Source organism: Pleurodeles waltl, chromosome 7 (genome assembly GCF_031143425.1).
Source record: "Pleurodeles waltl isolate 20211129_DDA chromosome 7, aPleWal1.hap1.20221129, whole genome shotgun sequence".
In the NCBI taxonomy this organism is placed as follows: domain Eukaryota; kingdom Metazoa; phylum Chordata; class Amphibia; order Caudata; family Salamandridae; genus Pleurodeles; species Pleurodeles waltl.
Window position 1 is genome coordinate 1,366,830,449 of NC_090446.1, and position 17,299 is coordinate 1,366,847,747.

General features: G+C 43.6%; 1 protein-coding gene across 1 annotated transcript in view; it reads left to right on the forward strand.

Annotated features, from left to right (window-relative positions):
- The first annotated feature begins 5,430 nt into the window (after positions 1–5,430).
- The window catches only part of LOC138247051 (galanin peptides-like), a 77,879-nt gene continuing 66,010 nt past the window's right edge, over positions 5,431–17,299 (forward strand). Inside the window, exon 1 of the mRNA XM_069201801.1 lies at positions 5,431–5,649. Coding sequence (XP_069057902.1) covers positions 5,431–5,649 — 219 coding nt within the window. The remainder of the gene's footprint in view (positions 5,650–17,299) is intronic.

The window sequence follows — 17,299 nt, forward strand, 5'->3', positions numbered from 1 at the left end:
CCAGTACCTGATAACAAAGTGCTGAGCGCTGAGACAGAGCAAAACAGAACTAGAAGCGAACAGGCAGAAATAGAGGAGAGAGAAATATTCTCTGAGGACGAAGCAACAGACTCACTTGGGGACGACCAAGGAGAAACCTCAGACAGCGACGAAGCGGCTGAAGGTAACAAAGAGCCTGAAGCAGCTGAAAGTGACAAAGAGCCTGAAGAAAGTAACGGTGATAAAGGGCTCGAAAGAGGTGAAGAAGCAGGAGAGCCTGATCAGAGGAGGGCTTTCCCAGAAGCAGACGGTACAGTAAAAGAAAAGGAAAACCTGCTTGACTCCCCAGAAGGAGGGGATAAGGCAGAACAGAACGAAACTGTTCAAACTTCTTCAGAAGAGATCGCAGGTCCATCAAATGGACACAGTGCAAAGAAAAGACAAAGTATATCACCAGTAAAACTAAAGACTAGAGAAAAGTTGAATGACAGTGAAGGGCCAAGAGTGAAAGAGAAAAGAAAGGAAGTGTCTGTCGTGTTACCAACCTCAAGTGAAGAAAAAGACTTGGCCAAAGAGGAAAGTACCAGTGAGACAGAATCAAAGAGAGATGCAAAATTGAAAAGGAAAAGGATACCAAACAGGAGATATTCCGGTCCAGAATGGGCATATGTAGTCAATGACGATTGGACTGACGTATTTGTATCTCTTAGCCTCGAGAACGAAGAAGAAGAGATACCAATAGAAAAGAAAAGTTTTATGGACACTGTTGATTGAAAAGCTGGATAAATGACATTGCCTGCTATAATCTAATGTGATACAACCAGCTGAGACATTGCTAAACAGGATGAGACATTTGCTAACCTGATAAGACTTTGATAACCTGATTGACTCTTAAACCCGATTTGAGACAACGTTGCTAACTGAAAAAAAAAAAAAAAAAAAGACTGAGTTATTGCCGAATTAAGTTATTGCCGAACTGAGTTATTGCCGAATTGAGTTATTGCCGAATTGAGACAAATGCTGCTAACCGATAAGTGACTGGGCTCCTGAAGAAGACTGTGTGAACATTGCGCTCGTTCAGCTGTAACTAATTGCTCAATCGTTTCTTTTACAGGTGCTTCTAGCTCTCTGATTCTATACAGATCATGACACAAAACAGTAGAGTGAAATATTGTAAATATGCGTGTATAGGCTTGATAATTGCATGTGTACTAATAATAATGGCAATAGTGCTTGCAACGCATGGTAAGGGTGAGAATGAGAAAATTGATGCTTCTACTTTTGCTCCTGTCACTGTCACTGAACTAACCGCACTGAAAAGACTAGAATTAGATGAGAGACACTTGCATGATAAGAAGGAGCTTTCGTATAATGTTTTCTATCGCTTGCTAACAGAATATGTTGAGACTATGGATGCGAAAGATTGTTATGTGTGTACACAGATACCGACATCGGTAACGGAAGGGGTGACTTATCACCACATGCCTCTTACATATGGGATTACATGTAGTATAGTAACTTCTAGATTTTATGGTCAAACCAACATACAGTATTTTTACTCAAATTATGATGTTACCTTTGCATATGTTCCTATAATCACGCAACTAAGCCAGATTGCTAAAGATTGGGATGCTAAAATAATGAGGGAATTTTTCGAGCCAATGCAACCTTTTGAAACAGCTCACGCTCATAGGGAAAATCTTACCTGCTCGCTCTCAGCAGTAGAAATAAGCTTTTTAGATCGCACAGATGATAGGAGGGCACAAATGAATGCGAAATTAGAAAAAGAGCTAAGTAAAAGGACTTCAGTAGATAATTATGCTTTTGCCGCAATAAAAACACAAGGGAGAATAGATGCTTGGCATGTAGGGAAATTTTGTATATATCGTGGTGAATCTTATTATGATAACATTTTCGTAGGAGCGAGTGAATGTAAACATACGTTTATCTTTAAAGCCAAATGGACATTCATGCTGAACTGACTTGATCCTGTCATACCTGGTGTATATTACATTTGTGGGCATAATGCCTATTATCGTCTTCCAAAGGGATGGTGGGGGAGATGTTATTTGGGTATAGTGTTCCCAAAGGTTTATCAACTGGATGACCTATCGGTGATTCCAAAGACGTCTGGATCTCATCGTATCCAGAAAAGAGAGACCGCAGCTGCTGTGGTAGGAGATATATTTGGAGCCATGATTCCTTCATTGGGAGTTGTGTTGAATTCCATCAAAATAAGAAAGTTGTCTACTATAGTGGATAACATGTTGACAAAGTTTTCAGGTGCTATAATCCTGATGGATGCTGAACTTGCAGCGGAAAGAGCTATGACTCTTCAAAACAGGCTTGCCCTAGACATTCTTTTAGCAAAGGATGGCGGCGTTTGCAAAATGCTTGGTGCGCGACACTGTTGCACGTATATACCAGACAATAGTGTGAAGATTAAAACAATGCTTGCAAATTTAACGAAAGAAAGTGCAGACTTGAAGGAATTGAAAGAACCAGGAGTTTGGGAGAAGGTTGGAAAGGGAATTGCTTCAGTGGGAAATTGGCTTGGGGGAATTTGGAATGGAATATTATTAAAAATAATACAGGGAATATTAATAGTACTGATTTGCATCTTTGGGATTTGGGGAATAAAGAGAGGAATATTAATGATCATGGCAAAAATTAAGAGAAGGAAGGAAGAGAAAATGATGAAAAGAATGGCAGAAGAATACAAGGCAAGAACGAGGGGAACTAAAAGGCAAAGAGAACTGACAGAATTTTAATGGAATAAAATTTGTGGGATTAGTTTTGTGTGATTACAAGTAGTCATCAGAGGAGGGATTGATGATGCAGAAATGAAGGTTTTACATTTATTAGCGCATAAACGTAGTGCTGCAATAATCAAGTGTGACTTTGACCGAACTAGTAAAGATTGTACGGGGACAAATGTGCCCTCAGAGTAGTTTGCCAACATTTATAAGCGTGCTTTATATAACGTGATGTACTAGAATTGTACTAATTTGACATAATCGTAAACGTGTGCCATGATTTGCTTGTTTGAAATGTTCTAGCTTAGCATAACTTTAGTGGAGGCTTTGGCCTAGTTGCCTTGTCTCACGGTTTAGATGCTCGTGTTTTTCCAATGTGCTAATGAACGTGTATTCTTGCTTGAAGCTGTACTTTTCCAGTGAGATCGGTTCACATGCTTATCTTTAAGGTTTCGTGCCAGCCTGGCATCTTCTTCTTTGCTCCAAGGTCAATCTGCAGGTGTAGACAATGGACGCTCTGAAAGTGAGTTAATTGGTAAAATATGTTGCAACTTACGTTCCCGACTCCAAGGATAATGTATGCCTAGGTAGAAGCTTGTGAACTGTTGTTTTTGATTGGACAATTTGAAGCCAACCTATGAACCCTCCAATGGAAGACCCTACTGGATTTGAACTGTTGTTTATTTAAACCTGGTGCACAAGAAGAAAGCAGCCATATTTTTTTAGCCATTACAGCCATTACTCGGACATTATAGCCATCTTGACATTGGCCATTTCCCGGACATTGCCCGCCATTTTGCAGGACATTGCAGCCATTATGGCCCATCTTGCAGACATCGTCATTTTGCCATCTTCTAGAGACTTTAAGTAATTCTCGCCCTAGAGACTTTAACTTTGATTTGTCCCTTTGCATGAAGTAGTAGTTTTATCTTGCCGCTGTGAGGCAATTGCCCCGTCCACCCTGCCCCTTTGCCCCCGTCCCATGTTGATCGAATCCGGTACCTGTGAGACGAAGACTTCCTTGAATGCTGATTGAATTTGGTAAATATGAAAGGAAATTGTACAATTGCATTGTGTTTCTTTTAGGTAACCAACTGCTGATATTTGATAAGAGCCCTAGTTAGGAGTTTTCCAAATTAATGTTGCTAAATTGTTTTTGCATGAAGACCCACATGCAGATGCTAATTTGAGGTTAGATGAGGATTCATTTGATGCACGATGCAATTTGAGACCTTGTTATGCTTACTAATGTATGCAATTAGCCCGTTACAGATTGTAGTTTTAGTGGTTTGTGTTGCTATTATCGAATGCATTGTTATTCAAATGCTGCATAGATTGCATCTTTTCCGCCGTTATGGACAGCTATTAATGTTCATTTACATATATCATTTGGTGTTGAGACACATTTATATCGTGCTAGCTTTGTTAATATAGGGAAATAAATGCATTAACTTTGAATAAACTGGTGTGGTTATTCATGACCGAAAGGTCATGGTTTCGCCAAAATGTTTTCTGGATTAATTGTGAAGTGTTATGTTGATCAGGGTATTGCTTATGTTCGTTATTGATTTGATTAAATTGATTACTCTCGGGTGAAGAGAGCCCCACTTGGTCAAAAGATTCATCGGCCCAAGAGCGTCCAAATACAGGTAATTTATTAGGCTGGAACGCTCTATCACCTACCATTCCCAATGGGAACCCGAAGAATACCAGATGGAGATAGATATCTTAGTGCTCAACAAAGGGATTCTTTTTTTCCCTGAGTTGTTCCTAGATTAGAATGTTAGTCTAATTAACCATAGTCTCCCAATAGTTGTGAGATCTTATGAGTTAAATTCTGGATATGCTTCACACGTTTAGCAGTACCCCTGCATTGTGTCCGATCTTTCATGCTCTTGCTTGTCACGTAGTAATATGTAATAGTCAGTTGAGTGATCTGAATGGTAAATATGGTCAGTGAACGATCTGATATTCTACCTGATTAATTACTTTGACTCTAGTCAGGTTTTCCCTTTACAACTATGCCTACATAATGCGTACATTCAATAGTCTTGTAGGTATCTGAAAGGAATTTTTATTTAGGTAAACAATGTTATTAATATTTTTTTTGCTTAGCTGGTGTATGGCACGTAACTTACCTTTCATCAGACCTACCAACCTTTGGGAGCCACCGCCCCTTTAGGAATTTGCCCAAATTTTCTTTATGCTGGTCTACCAGGATCCAGCAAACATCTGATAGGGGCAGACAACAGAGACACAAAATATATTCCAAGAGTCCAGGTTCTCTGGAACATCGGCCATTTCATGTAAACTGCCTCTTACTACCACATACACCGCCGTAAGTAGAACTTTTGCAAAACAAACACATTCCAATGATCGGAAATCTGCGTAATACCAGTAAATTCAAATAAAACCAAACAAAGGCGTATGGAGAGCGAGAGGAGCGGGGATGAGCAGATTATACAGAGAATGATACTTCAACCTGAGAGTCTGCCATAATGCAGAAGTCAATTATACATAATTACAGCTATCAACTCATTTTCCTGTCTAAAAAAAAAAAACATCCACCTAATCAGAAAAAAAAAAAGCTTTTTACACATCTCACTCCCCCTTCGCTTCCTCTTCAGGATAATGATAGAAATTATATCCGTAGTTATCGGCGGTTGAGGTATAAATACTGTCGTCCTTACCCCCGATGTCCCAGAGGCTCACGGCGCAGGACGAGAGGGAAGCAGTACGAGGAAGCCGAATATTCGCCTCAAAAATCAGAGGGCCACTTCCCGAACCAGACTTTAAAATCTCCCTCTTCCCCTCCATTTTTTCCATTCAGAGTAAAATTACGTTTTATGAACTTTATTCCCTAACATTTATTTCCATCTGCTGCCTGCACAGAAGACTTGAGATTCGAGCCACAGTGAGTAAAGTTGGGTTGCTTGCACTTATGATGCTGGGCCAACACTTTTCTTTCACTTCCGGGTATTGCTGCATGCTATCAGGGCCATTTGTGGGCATCGACTATTGAAGGGGCTTCTGAGGCGGGCGTGGAGGCACAGAGAGAATGTTTTTCTAGAGTAGACACTTGAGCAGCGGTGCTGGAATAATTGCAGGTGCAATTTTACATCATGGAATTCATAGGGATTCTGAAAAAAATCAGCATCAGAGAAAGCACAAGTGTAGCGAATGAGCCAAGCCCATTCAGCAAGAGAGTGGTGAGGGCGCAGAATGTATGTGATGTTGCATTTTGTAGCACACAGCCACACATATATTAGTAAAGCATGGTATGAAAGTGCACTTTCACGAAATATTGCTTCAGATCGTTTATAGGTATTTAGATTTTGTTGCGTCAGAAAAAAATGACATCTTACAGTCTTTACTTCCTTACCAGCAAGATTGTCATTAAGTTCACTTTACAAAGTCCTCTCATTTTGCAGTCAGGGAAAGACACGCAAACACTAGTCTCCATGTCAAAAGAATAAGCAGCAGTTTTTTCATAACACATAGCCTGAAATTTGACAGCTGCCTATAAACAGCTGTAAATATGATAAAATAAAAACAAAACGTGAAGTCATCTGCATTGCTTATTCTCCTCCGAACTTCAACATTGCTATTTTGGGGGCTGCTGCACCCCCCCTACTTCCAGCACCTATGCACTTGAGGCACTGCAAATAAATGCTGCACTTATTACCGTCCTCTGGGGCTGGACCTCTGCACTTAGAGGTAATAGATCAAATTAAAGGATGCAAAAATATCACATGCGCAAAATAAGAGTAAGTAAAGTAGTTATAAAAATAAATACCTTGTTGATGTAAGGATATAATTGCTGTGGGGGTAGCAACACAAAGGGGTGGGGTACTGTATCTATTGAAATGCAAGAATTACAGATTATATTGAGGTGGCAAGAATTACTTTTTGAGTTTTAAGTAGAATAAGAGGGCTGGCATGATTTCTGTTTGGACTCGTTATTTTTACCTCGATTTGTTGAGACTTCTAGGTAACCTTTTGAGCTCCATATTCTGTAGTCTGGGTTCCTAGTAGTTGATGATTTTTAAGTTGGAACTGTGTACTCTCCCTTGTTATACTGTAGGAACTCAAAGGAGTTAAGTGCATTTATCAATTTATACTGCGCTTGCTGTATGGGTAGAGTCCTGCTCTTTCTCCCTCGCTTACTTCTATCCCAGGATGTCACTGGAACCGAGTTCCATCACTGATGATATTCCAACTGGTCTTGGGGATGACTTTGTGCCACCATAACACTCCAGGATCTCTATGAGTTGAACCCTGACTTCATAATATCTTCCCCTGTTACACTCTAACTCTAGAGCTCTGGAAGTTGATTACTGTCATTATCATACATTAGAAGCTTCAAAAGTTGAGCCCTGTCCTTACAATACCTTAAGAGCTCCATGAAAATGAGTTGAGTGCTGCCCTTTTTATACATTAAGAGCTTCATAAATTGAGCACTGTCCTCGTTATATCTTTAGAGCTCCAGGGTCAGACTAGGACAGAAAATAGGCCCAGAGCGAATCAGATAGCTAAACATGTCCCACATTTGTTAATCTGGGTAGTTTTGACTTAGGTGTTTATGTGTTTTGCAAGGTACAGGAAAATGTATACATTTGTACTTGTCGGCAATGTTTGCAGTAAAATCAGAGAAATCAACAGTACAAATTGGCCCATTAAGCAATAAAACAGGCCCACAAACGGCTAAAAAAACTGCCAACTCACTGGCATCTCAGACAAGCCCTTCTGCCACTACCAGATTGCCCTACCAGCCAGTCCGACCCCGAAGAGCTCCGTGAGATGACCTGTGTCCTTATTATACCTGAAAAGCTCCATACATTGAGCCATGAGTTGAGCCTTGTTCTTATACCTTAAAGGCTCTGTCCTTTGCATACCTCAACAGTTCATGGGGCCGAGTACCTCTCTATGCTTCCCCATAATACATTCCAGTGAGCTTTATGAGGTACATTTCTCCATGTACTACACCCCAGGAGCCCTAGGATTTTACCCCCCAACCCTTATTATATCGATTATAATCCATGAGCTGAGACCCCTCCCTTAAGATATCACAGGAACTCTTGGAATTAAATCTCTTCTTTTAGTTTATCTCAGAAACTTTAGGAGTTGAGTTCTTCCCATTATTGCACTCTGTGAGCACTAGAGTTGGGCCCTTCCCTATTTTAATCCCCGGGAGCTCTAGGAGCTGAACTACTCCAATTATTATACAGCAGGAACTCTCAGAGTTGTGTCACTCTGTCTATTAAACGCCAAGAGCTCTAAGAGGTGTGTCCCTCGCCTTATTATAATCTAGGAGTTGAGTCTCTTTCATCATACTTCAGAAGCTAAAAGAGTTTGGTATCTTTCCTTAATATGCCCAGCAGGTTTAGGAGCTCAATTCCTCTCCTAACTATAACGCAAAAGGATAAGCAGCCAGATGCAAGCCTGGGGTACCCTTCGGGGGCTTATGGAGCTGAATGATACCAGTAATATGTACCTTGAAGCTCCCTAGTGCTATCTCTGTTACTTTCTGTTTCTGGAGCTTTGGGGCCTAGATTGATGCACTTGTTGCAAGCCAGAAGCATGGTATGTGCCCTTCGTATAAATCACATGTTTTGGAGCTTAATATCCCAGGAGCAACAGGAAATGCACCCCAACATTTCTTTACTTCATGACATCTGGACACTGCGTTCTCATACCTCAATGGTGTCTGAAGCTGAATGCTGGATTCCTGCCATAATTATATGTTCGAAATTGGGTCTCTAGTTGGCAGAAGTATGCACCCTGTCCAAATAGGGACCACAATCCTAGTCATGGCCAGTCAGTGACACAGCATAAATTAGCCTGTGCTCACCCTCTGGTAGCTTGGCGCAGAGTAGGCAGGCTTAACTTAGAAAGCAATTTGTAAAGTACGTGTGCAACACACACACAGTAACCACAGTAGGTACACCACAAAAATAGACTCCACATGAATGTAGAAAAATAAAGCTTGTTTATCTGGCTAACTTAACCCCTTCGCTGCCAGGCCTTTTCCCCCTCCTGTGCCAGGCCTTTTTTTGGCTATTCGGGGCAGTTCGCGCTTAGGCCCTCATAACTTTTTGTCCACATAAGCTAGCCAAGCCAAATTTGCGTCCTTTTTTTCCAACATCCTAGGGATTCTAGAGGTACCCAGACTTTGTGGGTTCCCCTGAAGGAGGCCAAGAAATTAGCCAAAATACAGTAAAAATGTCGTTTTTTTCAAAAAAATGAGAAAAAGTGGCTGCAGAAGAAGGCTTGTGTTTTTTTCCCTGAAAATGGCATCAACAAAGGGTTTGCGGTGCTAAATCACCAGCTTCCCAGCTTTCAGGAACAGGCAGACTTGAATCAGAAAACCCAATTATTCAACACAAATTTGGCATTTTACTGGGACATACCCCATTTTTGCAATTTTCTGTGCTTTCAGCCTCCTTCCAGTCAGTGACAGAAATAGGCGTGAAACCAATGCTGGATCCCAGAAACCTAAACATTTCTGAAAAGTAGACAAAATTCTGAATTCATCAAGGGGTCATTTGTGTAGATCCTACAAGGGTTTCCTACAGAAAATAACAACTGAAAAAGAAATATTGAAATTGAGGTGAAAAAAACCCAGCAATTTTTCTCTACGTTTTACTCTGTAACTTTTTCCTGCAATGTCAGATTTTCGAAAGCAATATACCGTTACGTCTGCTGGACTCCTTTGGTTGCGGGGATATATAGGGCTTGTAGGTTCATCAAGAACCCTAGGTACCCAGAGCCAATAAATGAGCTGCACCCTGCAGTGCGTTTTCATTCTATACCGGGCATACAGCAATTCATTTGCTGAAATATAAAGAGTGAAAAATAGCTATCAAGGAAACCTTTGTATTTCCAAAATAGGCACAAGATAAGGTGTTGAGATGCAGTGGTTATTTGCACATCTCTGAATTCCGGGGTGACCATACTAGCATGTGAATTACAGGGCATTTCTCAAATAGATGTCTTTTTTACACACTCTCTCATGTTTGGAAGGAAAAAATGTAGAGAAAGACAAGGGGCAATAACACTTGTTTTGCTAATCTGTGTTCCCCCAAGTCTCCCAATAAAAACTATACCTCACTTGTGTGGGTAGGCCTAGCGCCCGTGACAGGAAATGCCCCAAAAAGCAACGTGGACACATCACATTTTTTTAAAGAAAACAGAGGTGTTTTTTGCAAAGTGCCTACCTGTAGATTTTGGCCTCTAGCTCAGCCGGCACCTAGGGAAACCTACCAAACCTGTGCATTTTTTTAAACTAGAGACGTAGGGGAATCCAAGATGGGGTGACTTGTGGGGCTCTGACCAGGTTCTGTTACCCAGAATCCTTTGCAAACCTCAAAATTTGGCTAAAAAAACAAATTTTCCTCACATTTTGGTGACAGAAAGTTCTGGAATCAGAGAGGAGCCACAAATTTCCTGCTACCCAGCGTTCCCCCAAGTCTCCCGATAAAAATGATACCTCACTTGTGTGGGTAGGCCTAACGCCCGCAACAGGATATGCCCCAAAACGCAACGTGGACATATCACATTTTTTAAAAGAAAACAGAGGTGTTGTTTGCATAGTGCCTACCTGTAGATTTTGGCCTCTAGCTCAGCCGGCACCTAGGGAAACCTACCAAACCTGTGCATTTTTTAAAACTAGAGACCTAGGGGAATCCAAGTTGGGGTGACTTGTGGGGCTCTGACCAGGTTCTGTTACCCAGAATCCTTTGCAAACCTAAAAATTTGGCTAAAAAAACACATTTTCCTCACATTTTGGTGACAGAAAGTTCTGAAATCAGAGAGGAGCCACAAATGTCCTTCCACCCAGTGCTCCCCCAAGTCTCCCGATAAAAATGATACCTCACTTTTGTGGGTAGGCCTAGCGCCCGCGACAGGAAATGCCCCAAAACGCAACGTGGACATATCACATTTTTTAAAAGAAAACAGAGGTGTTTTTTGCAAAGTGCCTACCTGTAGATTTTGGCCTCTAGCTCAGCCGGCACTTAGGGAAACCTACCAAACCTGTGCATTTTTGAAAACTAGAGACCTAGGGGAATCCAAGATGGGGTGACTTGTGGGGCTCTGACCAGGTTCTGTTACCCAGAATCCTTTGCAAACCTAAAAATTTGGCTAAAAAAACAAATTTTCCTCACATTTTGGTGACAGAAAGTTCTGGAATCAGAGAGGAGCCACAAATTTCCTTCCACCCAGTGCTCCCCCAAGTCTCCCGATAAAAATGATACCTCACTTGTGTGGGTAGGCCTAGCTCCCGCGACAGGAAATGCCCCAAAACGCAACGTGAACATATCACATTTTTTTAAAGAAAACAGAGGTGTTTTTTGCAAAGTGCCTACCTGTAGATTTTGGCCTCTAGCTTAGCCGGCACTTAGGGAAACCTACCAAACCTGTGCATTTTTGAAAACTAGAGACCTAGGGGAATCCAAGATGGGGTGACTTGTGGGGCTCTGACCAGGTTCTGTTACCCAGAATCCTTTGCACACCTCAAAATTTGGCTAAAACAACACATTTTCCTCACATTTTGGTGACAGAAAGTTCTGGAATCAGAGAGGAGCCACAAATTTCCTTCCATCCAGTGTTCCCCCAAGTCTCCCGATAAAAATGATATCTCACTTTTGTGGGTGGGCCCGGTGCCTGCAACAGAATAAGGCCAAAAACTTGTAGAGATAGAGGGGATAGCACAGCGAATTGATAAGGACATATTCTTCTTTTATACATCTTTAGGCTGACTCTGCTTTGGGGACCTACACAAGTGAGGTGTCATTTTACTTGGGAGACTGAGGGGAACGCTGGAGAGTAGGAATTTTGTGCTGGAGCGGTGATCGTACAAACAAAAGTCATGAAAATATGCTTTTTTAAGCAAATTTTGCGGTTTCCAGAGGCGTCTGGGTAAGAAAATGTTGGGGGATCCACGCAAGCCACATCTCCCTGCACTCCTTGGGGTGTCTAATTTAAAAAAATGTCTGGGTTTGGTAGGTTTCCCTAGATGAAGGCCACACCCAGGACCAAAAACATAGGTGGCCCCTCACCCCCCAAACATAGGTAGTTTTGTAATATATAATTTTGATGTGTCCACATACGTCTGTGATGTGCCAAACACTAAAATTGTGAAAAAAAACGCACTTAGGTTATGTGAAAAAGACCCCTGACCCACCAACCAAGTTGGTGGCATGCTTCATCATCTGGGTCCCACCTGAGACACCTATCGTGTCTCAAGTGTGCTGCGACGCCTGATTACAGCGGAGCAGGTTTTATCATTTGTACCACACATACTGGTTGGATTTGGCACAAGGGTGAGTGATGGTTCAGTACATAAAATTTTATTAACAAGAGATTTCACAAAAGTGAAATGCACTGGTAATAACTGAAAGGCCAAAAAACTGAACCAATGACTCACAGCTCGTGAGCTTTAAAGCCACGGTAAGGCACCAACCGCTTTACAGTCCATTCACACACCTTTCATACATGACATGCACAAGACCATCCACGCCGCCAGCCACGGGCCCAGCACATTACAAGACTCGCATCGACAGACAGCGCCAGTCAAGGGCCCATACTTTCATACGCCCAAATGCCTGATACAGCAATCACACCAGCTGATGAGTGTGTGTACTGGCGTTTGGCTGACACCGCCAGCCAAGCGCCACCCCAAGCACACCGCCAGCCAAGCGCCACCCCACGCATACTGCCAGCCAAGCGCCACCCCACACACACCGCAAGCCAAGCGCCACCCCACCCACACCGCCAGCCAAGCGCCACCCCAAGCACACCGCCAGCCAAGTGCCACCCAAGCACACCGCCAGCCAAGCGCCACCCCACCCACACCGCCAGCCAAGCGCCACCCCACCCACACCGCCAGCCAAGCGCCACCCCAAGCACACCGCCACCCAAGCGCAACCCCACCCACATCGCCAGCCAAGCACCACCCCACCCATACCGCCAGCCAAGCGCCACCCCAAGCACACCGCCAGCCAAGCGCCACCCCAAGCACACCACCATCATTTTTTTTGTTTATAAACAACAAAGAAACCACTAACTAATTATAAAATTTGTACAAAACTACAAACACAAAAGCTCTAACTAAATACATGACAGTGATGCCAACCGTGAAACTCAACATATGAAAATATAAAACAGACAGTTTACTCTCACGGTATTTCCCAGAAGTTTTTCCTTGTGTGGTAACTTCTAAAACAGCTGGGCACACACAGCCCAGGCTTTGAAGGGCATTCGGGGCAGTACATCCGGCTCTCCCTCCGGATTAATCTCCGGGCACATACTCTACATTTCTTTGTGGGCAAGTCTTTTTTGGGAGTGGGAGGAATGTGATCTGGAAAGTGCTGGTCTTTCAATCTAGCCACATCCTCCACCACTTCTACTCTAGGAACTCTTGCCTGTTCTACCACAATAAGGCTTTCTATCACTGACTCCTGAAATTTAACAAATGTCATCCTTTACTCAGGTGAACAATCCTTGAATACAATAAAAGCATTAAAAGTTGGCAAATGAAATAAATGTAGGGCCAACTTTTTATACCACACGTAAGACTTACGAAGAGCAGTGTAAGGTTTGAACCTCTGATCTACTCTATCAACACCACCCATGTGCCCATTGTAGTCCAAAATGCACGCAGGTTTGTGCACTTCTGCAACCTGACCCCAAACAGTCACAGGGGAAGTACTCTCATCATGGATGGTAGACAGCATGTACACATCCCTCCTGTCTGAAAATTTCAGAGCTAGCAGCTCATTATTCCGCAAGGCACTGCACTGTCCCCTCTCAAGTTTTTTACACACAAGCTCCCTTGGATAGCCTTTCCGGTTAGAATGGATTGTGCCACAAGCAACAGTGTCCACTCTAAACAACTCCTTGAACAACTGCACTCCAGTGTAGAAATTATCTACGTACAAATGGTGACCTTTGTTAAACAGCCGTCTACCAAGTTCCCACACATTTTTTTCGCTAACTCCAAAAGTGGCCGGACAACCAGGAGGCTCAATACTGGAATCCCTACCAGTGTAGACCCGGAAATTATACACACATCCTGTACTGCTTTCTGACAGCATATGCAATTTAATCACATACCGTGCCCTCTTACTAGGAATGCACTGCTTAAAAACTATACGCCCCTTGAAAAGGACCAAAGACTTGTCCACACTTATCTCCTTGCCTGGAGCATAGACCTCTGAAAACCGATCTACAAAATGATCAAGGACAGGCCTAATCTTAAAAAGACGGTCACAATCAGGGTGATCATGTGGCAAGGCTAAAGCATTGTCTACAAAATGCAGCATACGAAGAAGTAGCAAATACCAATTACGTGTCATAGTTGCAGGAAATATAGCTGTTGCCATCAAGGGACTAGTAGACCAATAAGAAGCCAGTGACAGCTTCTTGATCAACCCCATCAAAAAAGTCAAACCTAAAAACTTTTTCATCTCTTCCAGATACGTGGGAACCCACTGAGTAGCTCTAGACTGTGGCGTAAGTCTGGCAGCGTTGACCCTCAAATATTGCTCTGCATACAAATTAGTCTGCTCCACAATCTCTTCCAAAAATACATCGTCCATAAACAAGTGAAAGAAATGGACAGGCAAAAAGTTTTCCGTATTGACTCTACACCCTGGGGGACCAGTAAATGCAGGCAACTGTGGCTGCTCCATGTGTGGGGCAATCCATGTGTCAGGTCTTCTAATGGGAAACACTTCAGCCCCAGACTGCTGCACTCTTGGCACATCAATGTCCTCCTCTACAACAGGCCCTTCATCTGCACTGAGAGTGGCTTCCTCATCAGAAGAATACTCTCGGACAGAAAACTCACTGCCAGAATCTCCCACTGCCTCCTCTGCCTCAGATGCAGAGTCAGTCTCGTAATCATGGTCTGAAGGCGACTCAAAGAGCATGCCAACAACCTGCTGAGCGGTCACTCTGCGGCTAGCCATGATCCTCACTAACAACAAATGGATTGCCAACAACTAGCACTAAAATAAGTAATAAACAAAGTGTAGCTTTATCACAAAGAGTTATGTACTAAAAAACGATACCACTCACTTGCCTGAAAAAGCTACTCACCAAGCAACTACTCTGCACAGACACAGCAATCACCAATGATATCCCACTAAAAAGAAAAAAGAAAAAAGAAAATTAGACATATGACAACACAAATATCATTGTGCTCAAATCTGAGGACAATTTCACACACAATACTGCATTTAGTACACCACCTACAAACATGTCATTCATGCATGTCAACAATACTCCTTTGGAGTAAATTGCTTTCACTTACCTAAATCATGCAACTATGCAAACCGCAGGACAACTACTGCCAAAACCGCAAGGATCCACAGCAAAGGAAGCAAAAGCATTGAACTAGAAGATAAAGAAGAAATAAATTGTTATAATCACAAATACAAATACTTCGCCAGTTGACAAACACCCCACCACCAAGAACTTAGAAATTGTCCCTGGTACCTAAGTGGATTCTGCCCCCCTTGGGGGCAGATAGGCGTAAAGAAAATTGTCCGATCTGCCCCCTTTGGGGGCAGAAATGGGCAACAGCTCTGTGCCCCCTTTAGGGGGTGACCCTTCCCAAAGGGGGCACCCCCAGCACAAAACAAAAAAAAGGGGAACAAAAAAAAAAATCCCTGGCGTATTGGTGGTTTCTGCCCTCCTTGGGGGCAGATGGGCCTACAAAAATAGGCCCATCTGCCCCCAAAGGGGGCAGAGATGGCCAATACGAACTTTCCGCACTTTAGGGGGGCGACCCTTGCCCAAGGGGTGCCCCCAAACACACACCACACACACACACACCACACAATCCCTGACGCCTAGTGCGCTTCGACCCCCCGGGGGCCAGATCGTCCAAAAACATGGCTGATCTGCCCTCGGGGGGGGCCAAAACAGAAAAAAAATAGCCCCCCAGGGGAGCGACCCTTGCCCAAGGGGTCGCCCCCAAAATAAACATATGAAAGTAAATCCCTGGTGTCTAGTGGATTTCGCCCCCCCAGGGGCATATCGGCCGAAAAATCGGCGATCTGCCCCCAAGGGGGGGTGAAATACTAAATAAAATAGACCCCCGGGGGCCACCCTTGCCCAAGGGGTCGCCCCAAAATAAACAATAAAAACAAAATCCCTGGTGTCTAGTGGACAAGGAAAACCCTTTCCTTTCCCCCTGTGTCTGTTTCCCCCCCCCCAAAACCCCCAAAATGGGAAGGACTTAGCTGAACAAGTCCTCTTCCCTCGACGCGCTGGAAGCAAATGGCTTCCAGCGCGTCCCGGCAATACTTGATGACTTCGGCACGCTGTGTGCGCGCTGATGTCATCAGATTGCAGGGGTTGGGGTGGAAGGGGAAGGGCTTCCCCTTGCATCCCCGCCTTGGGGGCGTGTGTGGGGTGCACAGGGGGGGAGCGCTAGCACTCCCCCCGGTTCCCGGGTGTAGGACGAGGTGACCTCGTCCAAGGCACCCGAGTGGTTAAGATCAGCACGATACAGATCCAATTAGTAAATAACTAAATATTTGTTTTGCAGACTCAAAAATAAAGCAAGGCTGATGATTAGATGCAGAGATCAAAGGGGTGGTGCCAGGGACGACCTGGCACCTGTGCGCTATGTTTTTATAGACTACAATACTGTCCTGGTTGTGCTCCTCTTGGGTAGCGGACAGATGACTCTTGGGAATGGTTGCCAGGGAAGCCAGCGGGGACCGCAGAAGAACAGTGCGGTGGCAGGGTTGAGCAGGGACCCTCCAGGTGATAGCTTAATACCTATGGAGTAACAGTAAATGTTCCCTCAACATTTCTTTACTTCATGACATCTGGACGCTGCGTTCTAATACCTCAATAGTGTCTGAAGCTGGAAGCTAGATTCCTGCCATGATTATATGTTAGAAATTAGGTCTCTAGTTGGCAAAGGTATGCACCCGTCCAAGTAGGGACCACAATCCTAGTCAGGACAAGTCAATTACATGACATAAATTTGCCTGTGCTCACCCTCTGGTGGCTTGCCACAGAGCAGGCAGGCTTACCTTAGAAGGTGATGTGTAAAGTACTTGTGCTACACACACATAATAACCACAGGAGGTACACCACAAAAAGAGACTCCACACGGATGTAGAAAAATAAAGCTTATCTGGTTAGCTTAAGATCAGCATGATACAGATCCAATTAGTAAATAACAAAATATTTGTTTTGCAGACTCAAAAATAAAACAAGGTTGGTGAGTAAATGCAGAAATCAAAGGGGTGGTGCTGCAGACTTCTCGGCAGTGGTGCGCAATGTTTTTATAGACTACAATACTGTCCTTGTTGTGCTTCTCTCGGGGAGTGGACTGGTGACTCTTGGGTGTGATTGCCATGGAAGCTGACAGGGACCGCTGAAGAATGGTGCGGCAGCCAGGTTGAGCAAGGCCCCTCCAGGTGTAGGGAGAACACGGGCAGCAATGGCTACTGGGGCCGCTCCAGGTAATCAAAGCTGCACCCAGCCTAGTTGGGCATGGCTGCGCTGGTTGACTGAAGCAAAGAGCGACAAAGGAAAGC